The sequence below is a fragment of the Siphateles boraxobius genome, unplaced genomic scaffold, assembly GCF_051911475.1.
Source record: "Siphateles boraxobius isolate OS27281-9 unplaced genomic scaffold, OSU_SipBor_1 26, whole genome shotgun sequence".
In the NCBI taxonomy this organism is placed as follows: Eukaryota; Metazoa; Chordata; class Actinopteri; order Cypriniformes; family Leuciscidae; genus Siphateles; species Siphateles boraxobius.
Window position 1 is genome coordinate 4,863,076 of NW_027508876.1, and position 18,122 is coordinate 4,881,197.

Consider the following 18,122-nt stretch of genomic DNA (forward strand, 5'->3'; position numbering starts at 1 on the left):
CTTGATGACGCCAGCGTACCGCGGTTCGGATGCAAATAATATAATGTGAACACAGTCCATCAGGGGGAGGGGGGAGCAATCGAACTCTGGGTCGGAACAGGCAATCGAACCAAGTGTGAAAGTTCCTTCAGTGCTGATTTCCACAGATCAGTCATGACTGCGCTGCTCTACTGGAAGGTGACTAATGGCTATAAAGTGGCTCTAATCTCTCAGCTGAGGCACACCTAGAGCTTTGCTGACAGAGGATGTTCCCGTCTTTACAGCATTTCTCACTCTTTCCTTTTCCTCTGACTGCCGATTAGACGGACTGCATTGCCAGCATGTGGCCAAATTAAATTAGAACATCAGTGCACCAGACTAATGGGCCAGCATGCCAGGTCTGGAGTTCATTGTTTTCATCACAGCTCTACACTGAATGTTCTGAGTTGTTATCACGAATCTGTCTTGTTGGAGCCGGCACTGACCCTGAGTGTGGGAGGCTGAAGTGCTGCTACCTAGACCAGTGCATGAAGTGGCTGCTGAGAGACTGTGAACAGTCCGTGCTTTGTCTGGCCAGCTAAAGACTTGGCAACACACTTGGAGTCTCATTTTTTGTTTTTGTCTCTCTTCATAGCTGCAAGTAAATCTGTTTTTGCCTGTTGCATCTGAGGAACTAGAGAGATGACTAATTAAAGGCAGCTCTGAGTGGAGTTCTGAAGCAGCATGCTTAGATATGGTTTAATGCTTACCCCATCAGCAACTGATCTCCTATTAACTAATTTCGGAGAGGCTAACAAAGCAAGCTAGCTTTGAAAGCATAATATTCCACCCTCCCTTCAGAGCATCTCTAAAGCCATGCCTCCTTCTAAACACATGAACACACAGCAGAGTCTGCAAAGCATCACAAGACAGGAGACGGAGTTAAATTACCGCATTTTTCAAAGCACATAACATTTAAATAATAATGAACGTAAACAACTTACAAAGCTTGGATTTGTACCACCTGACTGCTGCAGATTCATTTTGGCATTGAAAGTGTTGACATTAAAACACAAATTTGAGTCTGAGGACGTGAACAGCTCCTGATAGAATGTCACTGGTTCTCATCTCGTAATTACAGTTACAATGTCGTGAACGCAGCATAAGCTCATTGTTTTGATTCATGGAGCTGTAAAAAAGCGTCTGCTGTTTGTTTGCGTCATGCTGTGTTCCTGACCAACTTAATTGAGTCCAAGTCCAAACATCAAGAGTAGGTTGATTCAGAGTCAAGACTGAGAACAGAAGATGGAGTCCATGTTAAGACCGGGGCCTAAGGAGGGTATGAATGATTCAGAAAGAATAAATATGCTTTCCTTTGGGGTGAATGAAGCCTTGTTTTGAATTAAAGTCATGCAAACCTCTGCGGGGCTTACCATCTCCTGTTTTCCATTAAAGTTGGGTTTAATTGATCCATGCCAACTTTACAAGTTCCATGTCGGTCATTGAGTATTTTCAAGTAAGAATTCAAAGTTCTGAGTTGTCCGCAATTTAGCAAAGTTTTTGCATTCCTCAAACATGTTTATAGACTCTAATAAACTACAAGCTCTGTTTTGTGATGGATCTCTAATCATTATCACCAAAGTGCAAGTTTATAGTGTATGGTACTTCGCTGCAGAATGCCCCCGCTGGGAAGTTCTGCATACTTGGTTGTTATATGTGAAGTGTAACTTAGCCCCCCACTTTGAGTTCGCAAGATCAACTACAAATTCTTCTGGAATCTCTCTGTCTTCATCTCTCCTGACTGTCTGCCTGAGTGTGCTCTTGGCAGATGAGCTTCATCCAAACAGGAAATGGAGTGCCAGAGATGAGATTGTAGGGAAGACCTGCTCTCCCTCTGTTTCCTGACAATACAGTTTGGCCAAAATGTGTCACTCGGGAATGAGATTATGAGTGAATTGTGACAACTAATTAGGTTACATTAGGGGGTTTCTTCAATCGTATAACCTTTCCCAACTCCATGCTTCCCTCACAACCTGCAAGTCTCTGAAACTTCTTATTCCTCTTCAGAATCGCTAGAGATACAGAGAGTAGCTCAACAACTCTCCAATGTGTTACTCAGTGTGAAGACTTCAATCTATTTGGCAAAGAAAAAGCACAAGCATTGTGAATACAAGCATCCTTGCATTAGGGTGCTGTTTAGACTCCTCGTAACCTGATGTTGTCTTACAGTGTTTTGATTCTGGAGTAGAAGTCTCCAACGCAATATGTGCACAAATCAGCTGTCTGTATTGACAAGTAGAAGAAGAGAGAGTCATTGAGGGCACAGTATAATTTTAGTGCTCAGTAGAAGTGATGTAAACTACCCTCAGTCGATTCCTCAACTTCACTTATGTTATTCACTTTATTATTTCTAACCTGGGTATATAAACCTTATTCTTCACACAGGAGTGAAAAGAGATGTTATTTGTTTCAGTAGATTAGGCTTATTTTTACTGTTTGGAAAGCTTAAATCAGTGTTCTCTGAGTATTTTCTCGTATAGTACTGTAAGAATTTATAGTCAGATAGTCCACATATAGAGTCCATTTTCAGTGAGGTTCATTTTCACTGAGGAGTTATGTATTTTGCATCCATTGCACACAGGGTCCGAAATTAGCACCCGCCAAGCGCCAAATGCGGGTAGATTTTCCGTTTGGCGAGTAAATCTCAACAGGCTATCCGCCACACTGGCGGGTGGATGTTCCAGACATCCAAAGTCTTGCGGAAGTTTCGGGAGTCTCCCGCATATTGATAGCGGCTGCCTGATGCCCGCAAATTAGTTCAAATCTCCAGGAATCTAGAGCGAGCGAGAAAGAAAGAGCGCGCTCATACTGTGCTCCAAACCGTGTAGCGCGCGCACTGCAGAGAGCGAGAGACCTTGTGTGTGTGTGTGTGTGCCTCAAGAATCGTGTGTGAACCTTCTCCATACCCAAAATAGACCAACACTAAATATATTATTTTAACTTAAAGAATTAACAAATTAAGATGACAAAAAGAAAACACTGAATCAGTTTGAAGCTTTGAAAAAAACGCTTTTTTTCATCAGACTACGTTTTTTCGTCAAATAAAAATAGCAGGCCTACCTCAATCCACAGCTTGTCTAGTTTTTACTTAAAAAAGTAATATGTCTACATGATGTGGGGTGAGTCTGGATCTCCGATGGCACAGATGTCCCGGGAATACAGAGATGACGTCTCGCTAGAGTGGCCAATTTCGGAAAGCGCCTTTCATTTGCTTGTGGATGTTTGCTTCGCCAGTGATATTGCATTGTACTTGCACTAGGCCTACTGCTATTTTAATACCACGTAGCATATTTTGCAAGTAACTTCGTCGCCCCTTTCTGTCAAAATGGTCCCACACAGTAGCTACTTCTTTTCGCTTGCCTTGCTTCATTGTGCTTGCTCAGCGAAATATGTCTTTAGGCGCGTGTGGTTGCGCGTGTCGACGCACCCCATGATTTAACAAATACAGGGTATATATACTGTTTTTTTTTTACCATGCAGCAAACAAACAAAAAAGCTAAATGTGTGTGTGTGTGTGTGTGTATATATATAATTTTATAACATAATTTTATGTTTACTTTCGGTAAAGTATCTGATAGTTTTACAAAACCTTCAAATGTACTGTTATGAGCACTAGTTCCATGCTCACATCTTCCATGTCTTATATTTGTTGCTCTGATTTGACTTCTATGTACTCTTATTCATTCAACATAATACTTATCTCAATTAAATGTACTGAAATGAATGTATATGTGACACAAAAAGGCTGTTTATTATTTTGGCCGGTAAAAAATATGCTTGGCTGGTGGATTTTTTCATTGGCAGGTGAGCCAAAAAGTTAATTTCGGACCCTGATTGCACAGTATGTAGATGTGTCTTTAACTTTGTCATTGATGAATTTAATTGCAGTCTTTTGTGTAATATGCCACCAAATACATTAATATACTTTTGCAAACATTTAAAAAGTAAAGGCTCACTCTTGAAGAGGTTACTATTTATATAGCTTACAGCAAGCGTTCATCTGGCTCGCTGCAGAGATAGCTGCTCTCAGATGCTCGTGGTCACCCTGTCGGAGAAGCCAAAGCCAGATGGAGCATAACACACCCGTAAATCTGTGAAGGGAGCGCCTGTCCTCATCCTTCAGCTTTGCCTGAATGTTGTTAGTGAGCTGCAGTCTAAACTAACCGAGCTGCGTCCTTGCTTTTAGTCACCAAGTGTTTCCGTTTAGCGCTGGATATGCGACCAAAGAGCTGTTCCACATGTTCTGTTGCATGAGTGGTTAGTTTTTTCCTGAATTGTATTGGTTATGTGCTACGAATGCAGGTTCACAAGCTATTTAGCCTGCTGTGGGACTTTAATTCTTACGATGAATATAAAAAAAATGTTTGGCTAGTAACACGAACATCAGGGTGTGGTCCGTTTCTCATTTCAGAAATAATCATGTGGTTTTGCTCTATTATTAAATGCTGGCATGGCAATCCTATTGACATAACCACAAAAAGTGGAAGTGTGTGTGTGTGTGTGTGTGTGTGTGTGTGTTGCTTTGGGTGTGTGCTACAGGCCACTGTTGCTACAGATATGCACAACACGTCCGTCTGTTTGTGCATAGCTAGCTTTTCCGGAAGCCATGCCACCCCGGGGTCGCTTCGTTAAACTGCTGAAATGACTTTTTTCTTTTTTCCTGTCAGATGCTGAAGTGAAACTGTCTGTCTGACCAGTATCAAAGCCTCTCTCTCTTTTTGTCTGCTGCTTCTCCACAAAATTCACAATTTAATTTGTAAGTGAATTATATTTCACATTAAGGAAAATATATGATTGCACTTTATTTTACAGTCCTGTTGTACACGTGCTTTTTACTAGCTATAATAACCAGTAGCGCATGTTAAGTCCATGTACTGCAAAATAAAGTGCAACTAAATATATTTCCAATTATTTGGTTTCAAATGGCCTTGATTTTTATTGTTTTCAAGGTTTATCAAAAATGATTTTTGACTTGATTGACTCATTTTTAGTGACATTTTTAGTCATTTAAATTAAACCTTTGCTCGAAAATAGTATAAAAGTTTTGAAAACCAACATGAATACAAATAGTACATTTCTAAGAAATTGGTATATTGGTAGATTAAAAAAAATGTGTTTCTGTCAAACTAAAAGAAAATATGACATTGACCCCTCTGTAAAACCAAGTGGGCTGTCTGTGCATAAATGTGTGTGTGTGTCCTCCTGTGAATAGTACATGCAATAATATCATGGCTACGTGCATGTCTGGTCAAATGTGCCTGAATGCTCCTTTTAGCAAGTTATTTATGTCAACATATTCAATTATTCAGAGGTGCTTTAACCAAAAATATTCAGTCATTTACAGACAAGCATTTAAACCTAGCGCATCACTTTCCATTTGAACCATCTTTGCATGTATGCGGCCTCTCTCTATCTCTCTCTCGCTCTCTCTCTCGCTCCCGCTCTCTCGCTCACGCGCTCTCTCTCTCGCTCGCACTCGCTCTCTCTCTCTCTCTCTCTCGCTCTTTCTTGCTCTCGCTCGCGCTCTCTCGCTCACGCTCTCTCTCTCGCTCTCTCTCTCTCACGCTCTCTCTCTCTCTCTGAACATGCTTGTCTTGCTCTCACTCAAATGGTGATGAGAAGACAACTCTTTTTAATGCAAAATAACTCCATTAACACGCTACTTTCCATACAGAGAGTTTAAAATGATTTTGAACAGAAGCTGCTTATTATAATTACACTTTATTATCACATTGTGATAGTATTAAAGTATTAATGTGCAATATCTAAACCTAAACATATATAAAAATATTTATTAAAAAGGGAAAGTGCAGTGAATACTGTTAAGTAGTTTTGTTTTACATTTGATTTACTAAATAAATATCTTTATTTTTGAATGCTATCAAAGCAAGCACCCTCTTGTCGTCTTCTGAGGGTGATGAAAGACTCTTGACCAAGACATTTATCCAGTAACGTCCCTGTAGAAATTGTACATTGAGTTTCTTAAAATAGGAAATTATCTACTAAATGACTAATAACACAGTAAAGGCTCTTTCACGTGATTATTCTGTGAACACTGTGTGAAGTCACTTCATGTTGAGTTGTGATGCATCTTGATACATCCTGTTGTAAGACACAAGATCCGAGGCATACCATTACATTAGATATTCAGTGTGAATTAAAAATTATAGGGCTCTGCAATTAATTGCTATAAACGAAATTGCAATATAGTTCATTTCACGGCTGCATTATCAAATTTAAAATTTGAGGTAGGCCAAGGGGGTTGTCCCGATCTCTTTCTGGAGGCCTATAAAATGGGAAATTAAACCAAAATACATAATTAGCAGTTAAATGCACTGATATTAAAGGGATAGTTCACCCAAAAATGAAAAATCTGTCAGTATTTACTCACCCTCATGTTGTTCCAACCCCGTAAGACCTTCGTTCATCTTCGGAACACGAATTAAGATATTTTTGATGAAATCTGAGAGCTGGATCACTCCTCCATACTAGTCCATAGGCTTCTTGAGGGATTGAACTTGCCGGCCTGAAAGTTATTAAAGACATTGTTAAAATTCTCCAAGTGACTAAAGTGGCTCAATCTTAAGTTTATCAAATGACGAGAATACTTTTTGTGCGCAAAAAAACAAACAAAAATAAAGACTTTATTTCAATTATTAATTTCCTTCTCTGTGGGCCTCGAGTCAGTTCACTAGTGTAACAGCGTAAGCTTCTGTTGTTGTACGTCACATGCATCATACACATGACCAGCGTCGGCCAATAGTGAGCCTACGTGTGACGTAGCTCTACGCAATTACACTAGTTTAACTGACTAGAGGCCCACAGAGAAGGAAATGAATAGTTGAAAGTCATTATTTATGTTTGTTTTTGTGCACAATAAGTATTCTCGTCGCTTCTCAGTAAGACTTCCTGGTAAAAATAAATAAAAAAATATTAAAGGCAGGGTAGGTGATTTGTTCCAGGAAATTTTTTTTGTTGCTGGTTGAAAGTCTCTTCACATTCTGTAAAATTTTCGTCCAAACATTGCATTTGGTCCGAATGCAATGGTACAATGTCCTACCTGCCTGTCAACGAATGTTATACCTCTGCGCATCCTGTTCTTACCAACATCACACGTCATAAACACGCTTCATGCTATGCAGAGTTAGACAGACGTCAGTCAGCGAGCACCACAACCAAAACAGCAGCCAACTTTACAGTTCCTCCTGAACCAAAACAAACAGCTGATGCTGCGTTCACAACTCCTGTAATTTGGAAGAGACGGAAGCCAGTTACGTCATACTCCGAGAGGTTCGTGATTCAAATTTTTGCGTTTCAATGGCAAAACTATCAACGGCGAAATGAAACTGCAGCAGTCAGGTGGCACAGATCAGAGCTCTTTAAGTTGTTTGTGTTCATTATTATTGTAATGTAATGTGCTTTGAGACATGAGGCAGCCATCTCTCATGACGCTTTGAAAATAATAACAAAGCTGGAATAGTTTTTTTAATTGCGATCATAATTTTATCAGAAAAATGCAATGCCATGATCCCAGACCCAGCGCCCCCCCCCCCCCCCCCCCAAAAAAAATGTTGTGCAGCCCATTACAGTTTAAAGAGATTATTGCCACTTGTATTTAAACATTGACATATATAATTTCTGAAATATTCTGTTAATGGGAAAGGTGAATAATTTCTTCATAATTAAATTTTTAGAGCAATATCACACACTATTGCTGTTCTAATCTCAGCTTCAGACATCTCACCTACAGACATATACCGTCTAATTCTTATTGCACAGAAAATAAAAAGCACTTTCTCAGAATGCTCCATTCTGATTAACTGGCTATATGCAGTGTGCAGGAGTCAGGTTTCCCCGAATTTAACATTAAATTTACATTGATAGTGTTTGCAAAATGTATGAATGCATCCATGGAGAACGGTTGAATTTCCCAATATCTGTGTGGTTTACTTGATACCAGATTTACTTACCCTTAACCTAAAGTAAAAAAAAACAACAACTGTGTTTTATATATTAGTCAGTAGTTATTGGCTAGAATAAGCTGCAATGTGGACCAGACTTCATGCCAATTGTCTTAAGTCTGGCTTCACAAGACTGTAGAGCAGATAGAGTCTTGCCAAATTCAGATGACCTACTGTGATTTGTAATTAGTTAGATCCACATGCTGATTAGCAATGTGTGAAAGCCATTCAGGGCTCAAGGGATGAATGTGAAAGTGATGGAGTGTGCATTTGAACTGTTTTGGCAGCAGGGTTGGCCTTCATCATAGGATGTTGAAATGCTCCCAGTTTGAAACCAAGCGGGCATTTCGTTGAACCCTAATTCTTGTCAGTCAGGAGAACGCTCTCAATACTTGATTTCAGAACAATGGAACATGTCATTGGGTTTTTTGAGGACCTTTGATAAAGTTGGACCCACACACATTGTGCAATATGCAACGCACATTTCAGCACATCTAGTTTTCAGCTTACAGGAAGGAGATGAAGTCAGATTGTGCTCCCCTCCCACTTCCCCCAACTCCAGCTGCACTGCTGAATGTAGAGCTCAGTTTACTCCAAAAAAGAGCTGCTGATTCCACTAACAACCATTCTGTAAAGTCTACATCTATTTTTCGTCCATACACATTTACAGCTGAAACCTTGTCTGTCTTTTTGGTTACAATTGATTCTAGTGCTGCAGAAGTCCTGCAGGCTAGCACTGATTTAGTCTTACTCTAACAGAGTTCGCCATTAGTGCATTAAAGGTTTATACTTTTTAGAGCGAGTCAAAATGCGGTGAAATCCGATTTATTTGTTGTTCATTTGCTCTATTACAGGCCTAACTTGCCTTAAACATAAATATCTGTAGACTTTTGAAATTACAGGCAACCACACTGCATTTTAATCACGACCCAAACAAAGATGTCACATGTTGCTTGAGCAGTTGTTTTAATTTAAATTAGATTGTATAATTTCAAGATTTAAAGCAAAACTGACTTTAGCTTTGTGAAATTATGCTAGATTAAACATACCTGCACAAAAAAACAGCAGACAGACTGAATAAAAATCCAAATTCACTAGTATATATAGTATATGTATATATATAGTATATATATTGTGTGTGTATATTTATCTATTGTGTGTGTGTGTGTATGTACAGTATGTATGTATTGTGTGTGTATATATATATATATATATATATATAAATATTGTGTGTTATATATATCTTTCTTCCAATATTCAATGTTTCAACACAATACTTGTATGTAGACATGGCATGTAGACATGGTTCGGTACGATCTGCTGAAGTTAAAACTGAGCATCAGAATGGGGAAGAGCTGTGATTTAAGTGACTTTGAATGTGGCATGGTGCCAGACGGGCTTGTCAGAGTATTTCAGAAACTGCTGATCTACTGGGATTTTTGCACTCAACCCTCTGTAGGGTTTACAGAGAATGGTCCGAAAAACCGAAAATATTCAGTGAGTGGCAGTTTTGTGGGTGAAAATGCCTTGTTAGTGCCAGAGGTCAGAGGAGAATGGCCACTCATACAACCAAGGTCTTCAGAAGAGCATCTCTGAACACTCAACACGTCTAACCTCGAAGCAGACGGGCTACAGCAGTAGAAGACACACCAGTGCCACTCCTGTCAGATAAGAACAGGAAACTAAGGCCACAGTACAAATGGGCTCACCAAAACTGGACAATAGAAGATTGGAAAAACGTTGGCTGATGAGTCTGTTGAGTCTCTATTTCTGCTGTGACATTCAGATGGTAGGATCAGAATTGAACATGAACGCATGGATCCATCCTGCCTTGTATCAAAGGTTCATGCTGGTGGTGGTGTAATGGTGTGGAAGATATATTCCCAGTACACTTTGGGCCCCTTAATACCACAGCCTATCTGAGTATTGTTGCAAATCATGTCCATCCCTTTATGACCACAGTGTACACATCTTCTGATGGCTATTTCCAGCAGGATAACGCGCCAAGTCACAACGCTCAAATCATCTCAAACTGGTTTCTTGAACATGACAGTGTCTTCACTATACTCAAATGGCCTCCACTGTCACCAGATCTCAATCCAATAGAGCACCTTTGGGATGCTCTTGGTGGGAAATGGGAAATCATGGATGTGCAGCCGACAAATCTGCAGCAACTGCATGATGCTGTCGTCAAAATGGACCAAAATATCTGAGGAATGTTTCCAACACGTTGTTGAATCTGTCATGAAGAATTAAGGTAGTTCTAACATATTCATATCGTTAACTCGATAATTTAGTTTGAAGTGATTTTTGTTGGACTTTCACAGTTGTGTGTGTGTGTAAATCAAGGGCTCCTGTATGTAGCATTACACCAGTATTGAACCAGTGTCTTTTGAGATGACTAAGTAATAAACAGATGAATTTAAACCTCAGAGGTTTTTAAGGGCGCAATGCACAAGACTCCTCCTTCCTGATGTTGAATAGGAGCTGGAGCTGCTCTGACTCTTTCGAGAAATGAATGGGATCCTCTGTGTTTCTGCACTGCAGACACTGCTGCCCTTTCATCTCCAACAGAAGGCCTGGCGCGTCTGCTCGAGTCTCTCGTGTGCCAGAGAGAGAGAGACTAGATCAAGCAGATGGCAATAAACATTTTAATTGGTGCTGTATGGTGTGTTACTGGTAAACTTTGTTGCCCATGAAGCCTAATTGAGGAATCCATAAAGTTGTGACTTTAGAGAACTGAAACCTCAGCACTAGTGCAAGTGATGCAGACCCAGCATTCATTGTGTGAGCTTTTCATGCCACTGATTTGATTTGATTTTGGCCTTTGGATGAACTGTAGATAGTCAGAATGAGTTGAAAACATGATATGCATATTTTTAAGCCATTCATCAAATAAAAAATATAATGACATTCTTTCCATTCTTCCATTCTTTCTCATATTCTTCTCAGAGCTCTATGTGATCACATTAATCATTTTCCAATATCTGGTATATAACGTGAAATGTCACTGAATTAGGTAAAATTTTGGATTTACAAATCAAAAGAAGGGCTAAAGTAATTTAAATCACGTTATGTGACTGGTATCTTTAATTTAGTGACTAGCGACTAGTCATTTAGGCCGTGTGTCCACCAAAGCGTTTTTTCATGCAGCTGGCGTAAAATTCCAATTGTTTTCAATGGGAGCGCCGCGTTTTTTAAACGCCATGAGCGTAACGAGGCGTTGAGCGTGTATTTAACGCTCAAGCGCTGAGCGCCCGGCGTTTTTTACTGGTCGCCGAGAGTTGAAAAATGTTCAACTTTGGGTAAAACGCTGCGCTCATCACTGTCACTTTTTACACAGCCGTCCAATCACAGTGGAGGAGGGGCGGGACAAATACCACACCGACCAACTGTCACAACATTCTTTCTGTACAACGTCGTCAACCAGCAGAGCTAACCGAACAAAATGGATGAAAAATAAATTTTTAGTATGAAACAAATTATCTACGAAATCAGTTACAAGTAAACTGTGCTGCGGATATTCTGTATCATAGCATCGAATCGTCTCAACTGAAAAAACGCAGCGCTGCCAAAACGCTCTCAAGCGCCCACAGCTAGGCGTTTTCAGCCGGCTAAAAACGCTTTGGTGGACACACGGCCTTAATTTAATTTAAAAACTATTTTCAAAAACACACATATAGGTCTTTACTACAAATCACCTAAATACGTTGTATAGTAAAAATATACTTCTCAAAGTAATCTGAATTTTGATGTAACTTCTTAAGTTTTCTTTCGAAGGATTTTTTAAAAGATTTCAGTCATTTTAAAATATTGATTTTAAAAGTTTCATGAATTAATTTCATTACAACCGGAGTAAAAACTCCATTTTATTCAGAGTTTATGCTTTATTCAATTTCTATACCTGAAAACTACTGTTAGACCAGCGTGAAAAGCACCGTGCGCTCTCAAAATATGTGTATATATTGCCTATTTTATTGCAATAAGTTTGAAACAAATACTTTAGCCATATATCATTTATATAATAAATTACTCATTTGAAAATTTTGTATATATATATCAAAACTAAATTTTCAAATGAGTAATTTTATATTTCTTTATTTTTTATTTGATTATGTTCGCAAGTCTACATGGGATTGTAATTTTTTTTCACTCACTAAAGCTAAGTACACAGTCTTAAACTATTGCATTTTTGTCTGATTTTCAAATATGTTTCTGCTTCAAATCAAATTTTGTATTGTTATCATTCACCTTGAGCTGGTTGGCTTGGTTCATGGCTTATAAAGCTTTAACGGAGACTGCTTTAAAATCTCTAAGGGAGAAAGGAATGGAAAAAAATACTTCCAGAACCAGCGCTGCTGAAAAAGTGGGCAGGCACTGTTGCTCTCTTTTAGGGTTTTAAAGGAGTTCAAGTATATCTCTTTAGTTTAAGTATTTAAAGTATATTCACAGAAATACTCCTTGGATCCCAATTTTCATACTCTCTGTATGCAAAATTAGAATTAGTCCATCCTGAATCACATTTGGTATTTACGTTTGTACACTAAGAATAGTATGCCTGGATTATGAACTTTTCTGGTGGATTTTCTAATTATGTATTTGTGAGATGATGCATCTGTAAGATGCTTCTGAATGTTGAAATTTAGCAAGAAATGGCTGCTGAGGCTGAAGCTTTTTAATGTATTACCTAAAGTAATGATTTTCTCACGCTGTAGTATGTCCGGCATACTTTTAATGTGTAGTACTAGTAGGCAAATTGAGACACAGCGTGTGATTTTTGTGCCCTATTAGTTTGAAAAACAGAGGCTGTCTGGTGTTTTATGCACCGTTAGGGGTTTTATACACCGTTAGGTCAAAAGTGTTTCACTTCTTCACAAGCTCCTTTAAAACGCCCGGAGGATGTCTCGCCGGACAGGGTACAGACACTGCAGCGAATCAAACCGCTGAAGAAACCGGCACTATGAGCTGCTCACTGCTCCCAGCATCACCACAGTAATTTCACATTAACAGCATGTCACGCTTCTGGACTTGCGTGTGTACACGGTCCGACTGGCTGGCATGTCACGTCTCCAAAACCCCTGTGAAGAAGAATAGCATTCACCATGGTTCAAATTATTATTATTATTTTTTATTTTTTTATGATGTAGATCACCATTCAAAAGTTCATTGTCTGTAAGAATTTTTTCACTTATGCTGCTCAATAAGGTTGCATTTATTTAATCAGAAAAAAACAGTAATAATGTGAAATATTAATGCAATTTAAAATAACATGATGAATAAAAACTATTGTTAATATATTTATAATATATATATATACAGGTCCTTCTCAAAAAATTAGCATATTGTGATAAAGTTCATTATTTTCCATAATGTAATGATAAAAATTAAACTTTCATATATTTTAGATTCATTGCACACCAACTGAAATATTTCAGGTGTTTTATTGTTTTAATACTGATGATTTTGGCATACAGCTCATGAAAACCCAAAATTCCTGTCTCAAAAAATTAGCATATTTCATCCGACCAATAAAAGAAGTGTTTTTAATACAAAAAAAAAAAGTCAACCTTCAAATAATTATGTTCTGTTATGCACTCAATAGTCAATACTTGGTCGGGAATCCTTTTGCAGAAATGACTGCTTCAATGCGGCGTGGCATGGAGGCAATCAGCCTGTGGCACTGCTGAGGTGTTATGGAGGCCCAGGATGCTTCGATAGCGGCCTTAAGCTCATCCAGAGTGTTGGGTCTTGCGTCTCTCAACTTTCTCTTCACAATATCCCACAGATTCTCTATGGGGTTCAGGTCAGGCGAGTTGGCAGGCCAATTGAGCACAGTAATACCATGGTCAGTAAACCCTTTACCAGTGGTTTTGGCACTGTGAGCAGGTGCCAGGTCGTGCTGAAAAATGAAATCTTCATCTCCATAAAGCTTTTCAGCAGATGGAAGCATGAAGTGCTCCAAAATCTCCTGATAGCTAGCTGCATTGACCCTGCCCTTGATAAAACACAGTGGACCAACACCAGCAGCTGATATGGCACCCCAGACCATCACTGACTGTGGGTACTTGACACTGGACTTCAGGCATTTTGGCATTTCCTTCTCCCCAGTCTTCCTCCAGACTCTGGCACCTTGATTTCCGAATGACATGCAAAACTGAGCAACAGTCCAGTGCCTCCGCAGGTCCCCCAAGATCTGGAATCGGTCCTTCTCCACAATCTTCCTCAGGGTCCGGTCACCTCTTCTCGTTGTGCAGCGTTTTTTGCCACACTTTTTCCTTCCCACAGACTTCCCACTGAGGTGCCTTGATACAGCACTCTGGGAACAGCCTATTTGTTCAGAAATTTCTTTCTGTCCTACCCTCTTGCTTGAGGGTGTCAATGATGGCCTTATGGACAGCAGTCAGGTCGGCATGATTGCGGTTTTGAGTAATGAAACAGGCTGGGAGTTTTTAAAAGCCTAAGGAATCTTTTGCAGGTGTTTAGAGTTAATTAGTTGATTCAGATGATTAGGTTAATAGCTCGTTTAGAGACCCTTTTCATGATATGCAAATTTTTTGAGACAGGAATTTTGGGTTTTCATGAGCTGTATGCCAAAATCATCAGAATTAAAACAATAAAAGACCTGAAATATTTCAGTTGGTGTGCAATGAATCTAAAATATATGAAAGTTTAATTTTTATCATTACATTATGGAAAATAATTAACTTTATCACAATATGCTAATCTTTTGAGAAGGACCTGTATATATATATATACACAAATTCTATTTCAAACTATTTTAAAATAGAATTTATTTATTCCTGTGATGGTAAAAATTAATTTTCAGCTTCATTACTCTCATTATCCTTCAGAAATCATTCTATAATGTTGCTTTTCTGCTCAAGAAACATTTCTGATTATTATCAGTGTTGACAGTTGTGCTGCTTAATCTATTTGTTGAAACAGTAATACTTTTAGAAAGTATTTATTTTTAAAATTTAAAATGTCTTTTCTGTCACTTTTGTGTTCTTGAATAAAAATGTGAATTCCTTTAAAAAAATTCTTACTCCAAACATTTGAACAGTAGTGTAAATGATTTCCGTAGTGCGTACCAACGTATGACAAGCATGTAATCAAATTATAGGCTAGGTTTCTGGACCTTGTTGTCAATCTTGCATCTTGTCTTGTGTGTTTATCAGACGGTGGACATTCATAAGGAGAAGGTCGCCCGGAGAGAGATTGGCATCCTGACAACAAATAAGAACACATCAAGGACTCATAAGATCATCGCTCCTGCCAACATCGAGCGGCCGGTGAGGTACATCAGGAAGCCCATCGACTTCACACTACTGGATGATGTGGGCCATGGAGTGAAGGTAAATACATTGCCATCTATTTAATCTATATCCTCTGCTTCCAACTCACGTGATTCTTACTTTTTTTCATATATTTAACTATTTCTTTTTTTGTGAAAAATCCAAAAATCTGTTTATTTTAGAGATGTATTTATGCATTTATCAAGGTTTTTTTGTTAAATTTGTAGGGTGATATCTAGGGATGTCACTAACGATTATTTTGGTAATCGAGTAATGGGTCAATTATTTTGATGATTAATCGAGTAATCAGTGTTTTGTTTGGTGATAGAAATAGACCCAAGTGAATAGCCTTTAAAATTATTCAAATACATGTATAAAAACAATGAGACAAGCGCGAGATGCAGGTCAGGGGAACGAATAAAAGCACAAAGTCTAGAGACACGCTTAAAAGTTGAACTTTTTTTTAAACTTGAGTGACGCATTTTTAGAATGTCAAAATATTCATCTCTTCAAGTTAAAGACTATGGTTATGAAGTACTTAAAAGTGTTATTTAAATAATAAATGAAAGTTATATGTGCCCCTCCCATTTGAAAAATGAACTGATCCGTGACTCAATAACCACAAAACGATCCGATCCGTGAGTTCTGCGATCAGTTGCACCCTAATCGACTTTATATTGGCCATCGGCCGCCCCGCTCTCTAAGTGATCTGCCATCAAAATCCATATTGGTCCACCACTAGTTAACAGCATTAAGCATTGTTTTTGTGAATCTGCGCTTTGGGTTAGGGTATCTAAAGTAGGGTTTCTGATACCTTATGTCTATTAAAATGTAGTATAAATGTTATCATCCGAATAAGATGAATGATTACACCTGCCTCTGTTCTAGTTTATAGAGGAAGGCTTTGCAATAGGGCTGAAGTTTTAAATAACCTGACATTATTATTATTATTTTTAAATCCAGCAACGCAGTGCACATTCCAGCCCTTGTGTTGACAGCATGCGTCTGTGTTATCTGATGTGCTGAAATGTAAAAACATTTGACCTAGTGACAGCATGACCCTCCATCTGTGGTTCATCTGGCAGGAATTCGAGCGTCATGGCCGTTCACAGGGGATTAGGGCTTAAATGACGCCTGCTGCGACCCAACAGCCAATCGATTACAAGCATTTATAGGATGAGACTCGCATATGATCAATATTAATGTATATGTTGTTTACATTTATTGGGGTTAAAGCTAACTGCTGTTTGTTTGTGTAGCTTCAGTATCTATTTGGACTGTAGCCACTGGCAGTTTATGTCCATATTAATGTCCAGAACTGCCCTGGCCTTGTTTCAGTGACCAGGAAACAAACGGGTCATTATTATCTTATGCTCATCCAAGGCTGCGTTTATTTGATAAAAAATCCAGTAGAAACTCTAATGTTGTGAAATATATAAAAAAGGAAAGAAGTTTATTTTTAATTTTAAAATGTAAAAAAGTTATTTTAGATTGTAATGAAATTTTTAATGTAATTTATTCCTGTGATGCAATGATGAATTTTGAGCATCATTACTCCTGTCATTTTTGATACATTTAATGCATCCTTGATGAAAACAAGTTTTAATTTCTTTAAATAAATAAATAACTGACTCAATTTACACTGTAGTGTATTTTTAATTTAATGTATTCATTATTATTTTTATTTTTTTTGTGAAGCTCACAGAACATGAGGGATATGCAGTTAATCATTATTTTCCTCCCCAATATTTATTTATTTATTTTTATTTTATTTTTATTTTTATCAGCGTTTATACCGTTTCTCTGGTTATTTATTGCTTAAAAGGGTCGTTCATCCAAAAGTCAAAATTATATTTTCTGACCCAATTATTCCAAACTTCCCTCTGAAAAACACAAAATAATATACTTCATTTTTTTTTTTTTTATGTTTTATGTTGTTTTTTTTGTTTCCATACAATGAACATTGTTTGGTGAACTATTCCTTAAAAGTTTAAATTTGTAATCTATACCAAAGTTCCAGAGTTTGTATCATACTAACTAAGGCCAACATTTAGATATCCTCCTGACCGTACTGTCACAGAATCTCCTGGCAGTGTTTTATTACACCTGATGTGGTTCAGTAAGAGAAGCCGTAACCTTGAGTCACCTGACGGGATTGCAGCGTCTTCAGCCAAATTTACTGTTTGCAAAAGATGAGATTTATTTTCAATGTCAGTTGACACTTAATCTAGTCAGCGGCCGCAGGAATGCAGTTCTCAGACGTTTTTTGACTAGTTTATTTTACTTCCTTTTCCTGTTCAGGAAAAAATATGAGGATCCTTGTCTTTGGCTTCGGTGAACATGAAGCGCTTTCGCAGTCTTAAACGCAGAGGATATCGGCGCTGTCAGAGTATGAAACATTAAGCCGTATTTCTGTCTGGCTGAGGCGGGATTTTTGCTCTCGACTGATTCCACTGGGATCTAAATGAACACCGCATGTATGTTTGCTTGATGGGATGTATCTGATCCTGGAAACTGATGTTGTGCAAGATTTAAGGGCCGTTTACACAACACTGTTTTCAACTCAAATCTGAAAACCTTTTATGCATTTTGGCCGTTCTATTACACAAAAACGGCGTTTCGGGGGCATGAAAATACAAACTTTGGAAATCAGGTTTTTGAAGACGTCTTCGTGTAAATTACAAAAACGCGAATTTGTGAAATTGGTGATATCTTGCGCATGCGTATTACGCGTTCAGTCTATTTTTTAAATTCTTTCCTAATATATAACCAAAGTTCGAAATTGTCAAATTACATGTTTCTACTTTGTATTTTCAGTTAGACTGCAGTCTAACCGGTTAAACTACTG

The 18,122-nt window shown here is 38.3% G+C and overlaps 1 protein-coding gene across 7 annotated transcripts in view; it reads left to right on the forward strand.

Moving 5' to 3' along the window:
- The window catches only part of abi1a (abl-interactor 1a), a 55,568-nt gene that overhangs the window by 17,594 nt on the left and 19,852 nt on the right, over positions 1-18,122 (forward strand). For all 7 annotated transcript variants that reach the window (XM_077244213.1, XM_077244216.1, XM_077244212.1 and 4 more), the window contains exon 3: positions 15,158-15,334. In XM_077244213.1, the coding sequence (XP_077100328.1) occupies positions 15,158-15,334 (177 nt within the window). The remainder of the gene's footprint in view (positions 1-15,157; positions 15,335-18,122) is intronic.